The sequence below is a fragment of the Aptenodytes forsteri genome, unplaced genomic scaffold (assembly GCF_000699145.1).
Source record: "Aptenodytes forsteri isolate BGI_AS27 unplaced genomic scaffold, ASM69914v1 Scaffold171, whole genome shotgun sequence".
Taxonomy (NCBI): domain Eukaryota; kingdom Metazoa; phylum Chordata; class Aves; order Sphenisciformes; family Spheniscidae; genus Aptenodytes; species Aptenodytes forsteri.
Window position 1 is genome coordinate 4224787 of NW_008794211.1, and position 5088 is coordinate 4229874.

The window sequence follows — 5088 nt, forward strand, 5'->3', positions numbered from 1 at the left end:
GTCTTTCGAAGCGTCCGTTTGTACTCGCCGGCCAACGGGTAACAAAGTAAGATCGAGCACTTTCAGTGCAATAATAATTATTATTAGTTAGTAATGAGCAATAATAATTGTTCATACATTCAAATAACTGTTTTAGGAATTTGTCCCCCAACTGAGGAGAGGCGTAAGTCTTCTGTGAGGATTGCACCATCCTAAATTTTAAACTGTGTCTCATCTATTTTAAGTTCACATATTTAAATAAAAAAAAGCCAAGGGAGTTGTGGTTATTTTTATTTGGCCAGTAATTGCCCTCATCGATCAGAGCTTTTTTCCAACCACAAAAAAAAACTCATTCAGGTTTCAGCAGAATTCACTTGGGTGAACAGGGAAAACAAACTCCAGCCTCATGAAGAAACACGTGTTTCCTTCCACAGATATAAGGCCATAATAAAAGCCAGTGCTCCACCTAGCTAGGAAGGACTGTAAATCAATTTCTAAGAGTGTTGAAAGATATCTGGGGTTTGGTGGGTGTTTCCACCTGCTTGTCCCATCTCAACAGTACTGGGAGCTTGCACGTGAGACTTGTTGCTGGCGTCAGTCCTGTTGCGGTACATAGAGCAGTGTTATTTCTCCTGAATTCTACCACCATGCTATTTGCCATTTGGAGAGACAGGGGGGAACGTCGTGCAGCGCTCTGCCACGCAGGAGTGTTGTGGTCTGAGCAGAGACTGAAGTTAAGCGGCTTTCGACTCTTCTGGGTTTACCTGGCTTGCGGTATGGAGCAAATTGCTTTGATTGGGAATGAGTCATGATAAATGTAGGTCTCCCTGTGCTTTTTATGACATAGTTAACTTCGTTTCTGTTTCTTTTGTGAATTGTATTTCAGATGTAGGGAGGGAAATGCCACAAATGTGATTGGACAGTTAATATTAAGCAGCAGAGAAGGAATTATGAACCGAGTATTCCACTGGGGGTTTTAGTGTTTGTTTTTCATCTGGTGTTCTAGCTCTTTGTAATGGTGGACAGTGTATGAGAAAGGCAGATCATAAAGCCGGTATAGCCTTGTGCTTTTAGATGATGCATTGCTCCACGGGGAACTAGATAATCATCTTTTTGTAGTAACTATTATGCTGTACCTTGAGAAATCCTTCCAATAGTCAAAGCAGTTGCTCATTTTTACGTATGAATGTTTGTTTTATTTTAGGGTATGCTATGACTGGCTTCAGACTCCCCATCCCTGCTTTTAGAAAACTAAATGTCTGGTTTGGACTGTGGGAGAAATTCCCCTCTAATAAACTGTATCCCTCTTGGAGGAGAAGCGTATCCTGTAGCTTTCAAGCAAGCACAGTAAACTACAGAAGATGTTTCAGCTTTTCCCCAGTAAAACTCTGTGCACTAAGACTTTCTCCAGAGTATATCTCAGTACTTTCTCTGCGGAAGAAAAGTAACAAAAGCTCTAAAAGGAGCAGACAAACCATACAAGAAGAAGAGGAAGAAGAGGATGAAGATGAAGAGAAAAGCGACTTGGAAGACGAATTTGAAAATGACCCCAACGTAGTAAAAGATTACAAGGATCTTGAAAAAGTAGTGCAGTCTCTTCGATATGATGTGATCATGAAAGCTGGTCTAGACATTGCAAGAAAGTAAGTATGGAAGAAACAAACTGCTGATGAGAAAGATGTCATGTATCTAAAATTTGAGTTTTGGCACCCTTTTATTGCTGGAATAACTCAGTATTTGGGGGTTTTTTTGGTGTAGCTGTTTTGACTGTCTAAAGATATGTTTTGGGTGTCTGGGCGTTCTTGTTTGTTTCACCTTGCCTCCCTTGAAACAGCCTGTTTTCTGCTTTTCGCTGTCTGCAGTATTTCCAAGATTGCTGAGGAGGCATTTTGTATCAATTACTATTTATTTAAAGTGAAGAAAACACAAAATGCTGTACTAAGTAATACAAAAAGATCTAATCTGAGATTGAGTGAGTAAAATAATACGCTGCCTAATGGCTGTAGAAATAGGTGAGGGTAAGTATAAACCTAACATACTAGGTCAACCAGGTAAATGTGCACTCCATAAATATATCGCAGTGTTTGATCTAATGCAACCTACAGAAGCCTTATATTGCAGTGTTGTTAGTAACAGAATATTAGTATAACTTATCACTTAAAAATTACTAAACTGGCTGGTGCAGGAAAAGGGACGTTATTTGTTGGATATTCATGAGACGGGTCTTTAGAAACAGCTTTTCATTGCTTGCACCTGTGGCACAGAGCAGCTATACTCTATTATTTCAGTTAATATCTATGAAAGGCACTTTTTTTACTTCCAGTTCAAGTCTGTCCTGACGTTAAATAAAGGTATCCTTTATGCGCAAATTAGAGTTGTGGAAATGTGCCTTGCACATGAGTGGTGGTCTTGGGTATCTGCAAAGAAACAATTGCATTTGGTCTGCTGCACGCTGTAAATGCAATAAAACCTTGTTTTTCTTCAGTAAAGTAGAAGATGCATTCTACAATAATGAACTCAGGCTGAATGGAGAAAAACTATGGAAGAAAAGTAGAACTGTAAGACTTTTTAAAATTTAAATCTTTTAATACACTACAAGAAAATAACTAAGGCATGACCTCTTCTTCTCCTTCCTTTTACTCGGGTCAGAGGAGCTAACCACTAAATCGCTCTGCAAAGGTGAATGAATAGCATTGCTAACACCACTTCCAGCTTTGTGTGTGTGACCAGTTCCCTGGGTAAGACATTATTCCCTAAGGCAGACAGGAGGCTTGTGGTATTAGAGAGTAAAAACTAAGGCTGAAAGTCAGGAGAAGGCAGCAAGGACAGAACTTAGTAAGTTGCTGAAGGAAGTGCCGACAGATGCGAGGTTGATGGAGTAGGAATGATTAAATCTTGGTGGAGCAGGCACACGATTAAAGAAAAAGAGAAAGTTTGATGATAGAAAGGGATTGAAACTGGCGTAGCTCAGGACAGGTTATTGTATCTGTAACAGAGCACACAGGAACGCAGTTAGGAGGAGAGCCAGAAGGGTTGCAGGCCATACTCTTTCACAACAGAGCTCACCAGAATGGTGACAAACATACTTCTACCCACCCTTCATGTGAGGGTGATCCTAGGTGGTGGTTACTGTCATCAAAGGGCAATAAGAAGAGAAGTTCTAATTCCTGATCCCCTAAAGTTAAGGCTAGTTTTTGAGAGGCATACTGCTTTTGCGGCTTTTGAAAGGAGCACAAGCAGTTGACCAGCACTCTGTTCTTGAGAACACTTTAAACTGTTTTAAAGGCAGGAGGGAGAACTTTGCATTCTGCTGTTTTGTGTCTGTGTGTTGATACAAAAAGATTGGCAGGAAACACCCTTCAGGAAGAAAAACATACTACGTTACACCTTTTTGACAGAGTTAGGTGTCGGTTGTAGAACAGGAAGGGTAAAGCTCTTGGCAGAGAAGGTCATGAGACATTTAATTGCTTATTGCCAGGGCTTTCCTAGACATTCATAGCTGGAGGATCTACAATGGGCCTAGTATTGCCTGCCTTCCTCCTCTCCTGTGAGATAACAATATTAAATGGAAAGAAAGGAACAAAATCAAAATTGGACATAGACTGCGGGGATTTGTTTTCCCCAGGGAATGTTTATAATCACTCATCTTCTCTTTCTGTTTCCAGGTAAAAGTTGGTGACACGCTGGATTTCGTAGTAGGTGAAGATAAAGAAACAGGAACTGCTGTAGTTATGCGGGTAGTCTTAAAAAAAGTATCTAACAAAACTGAAAGTGAAAAATACAAAGTAATTTTGAGGCGTTGGAAAAGCTTAAAAGTGCCCAAACAGGATGTACTTAAGTAACAGGGGGTTGCATGTGGCAGCATAAGATTTTTGCAGAAACCGTATTTGTTGTTAAATATGAATTTTGGTTAAACAAAATTACAGTACCCTTTTTTAAGGGCTTGTGTCAGAATGTCATCTCCCTCTGCTGTGTACATCAATATTCATGCAATAAGCCTGTCACTTTTTGCTGTTAGTTTTGTTTCATGGTACTGTGGGATAAAAGATCGAACCCTTACATTTCCAGGCAGTTTCCTTACAGGTGTTATAAATAATGAACCAATAAAGACTAATTTGATCACTGTTTAATTGCTGTCTAATTTTGTGAATCAGAAAGGTTACATTAAAGCTGGCATCACAACAAGCGGAACTGCTTTCTTAGTTTTATCTCTAGGTTTGTGAAATAGTTAGGGATAATAGGGATAAAAACCCCAGCTATGTAAAATTGCTTCCTTTTTCATTATTGGTTTGATCTTGGTTAACAATACCAACTCCGTTCTTATAGACACTGCTGCTGTACCAAGAATACAGAAGGATACTGATTGCAGCTGCGTATTTCTAAGCAGGAAACTTCACAGTGACGGAGAATGAATCACGGCAGCGATACTCTGCTCTCATGGAGGAGGCAGATCAGTGAGGAGATGTGTGTAGTACTGCTAATTTTTACCATTTAAGTAACCCTGCAGAGGAAAATGAAATCTCAGTTTGTCACATACTCATTTCAGTGTGGCATTTAAGAGAATATTTAATACTTCGGTGGTGTAAAGATCTGAGCAAAGGTCAGACCATACTGTGATGAAAAGCTTATGTCTGTATTACTACAGGAAAATACTGTCACTTAGGACAAGCATCTCAGGAGTAACTACTCGCACTTGTAACGTTGAACATCTGCTTCTCCCAATACAAGCAACTTGTTGGATGAGCTGTGGTGCAGACAGAATTTTTATTCTGTTTATATATGTTTAGACAGCCACACGCAGGTGTATGTCTACAGGAAAGCTGGCCAATAGGAGCAGGTAGCTACTGTTCATCCAGTCCACGGTCTGCTCCCTATCTGGTCTGAAGAGCGCAGAGGGGAAGAAGATAGCCCAGAATAGGCAGCAGGAGCATATTCCAGGACACTTTTTCTTTGGTGCTCCTGAAATCTAAGTGGGCAGGCAAGAAACTGTTTGCTCACAAAGCAAACCTAGTGCTCTAGTTAAGCATCGGACTATGGGGTACACATAAAAGCTCGGGAAAGTAACGATTGGATTTTCACTGCATAAAATGTTTCTGAAGTGAGAGGAAG

General features: G+C 40.2%; 1 protein-coding gene across 2 annotated transcripts; it reads left to right on the forward strand.

Moving 5' to 3' along the window:
• The first annotated feature begins 531 nt into the window (after nucleotides 1-531).
• Nucleotides 532-4106, forward strand: CUNH6orf203 (chromosome unknown C6orf203 homolog). 2 transcript variants are annotated; one of them, XM_009285123.2, is made up of 4 exons: nucleotides 532-753; nucleotides 1184-1622; nucleotides 2465-2537; nucleotides 3645-4106. In XM_009285123.2, the coding sequence occupies exons 1-4, from the start codon at nucleotides 627-629 to the stop codon at nucleotides 3819-3821; spliced, it is 816 nt and encodes a 271-aa protein (XP_009283398.1). In that variant the 5' UTR covers nucleotides 532-626; the 3' UTR covers nucleotides 3822-4106. The 2 variants fall into 2 exon arrangements, with proteins under 2 accessions (XP_009283398.1, XP_009283406.1); XM_009285131.2 differs by lacking the exon at nucleotides 532-753 and adding an exon at nucleotides 777-796.
• Nucleotides 4107-5088: the final 982 nt, after the last annotated feature.

Coding starts and splice junctions, on each gene's coding strand:
- CUNH6orf203 (XM_009285123.2), top strand. CDS start 627: ATGCTATTTGCCATTTGGAGAGACAGGGGGGAACGTCGTGCAGCGCTC. Junction 754..1,183: donor CTGGGTTTACCTGGCTTGCG/GTATGGAGCAAA, acceptor GTTTTATTTTAG/GGTATGCTATGACTGGCTTC. Junction 2,538..3,644: donor TATGGAAGAAAAGTAGAACT/GTAAGACTTTTT, acceptor TTCTGTTTCCAG/GTAAAAGTTGGTGACACGCT.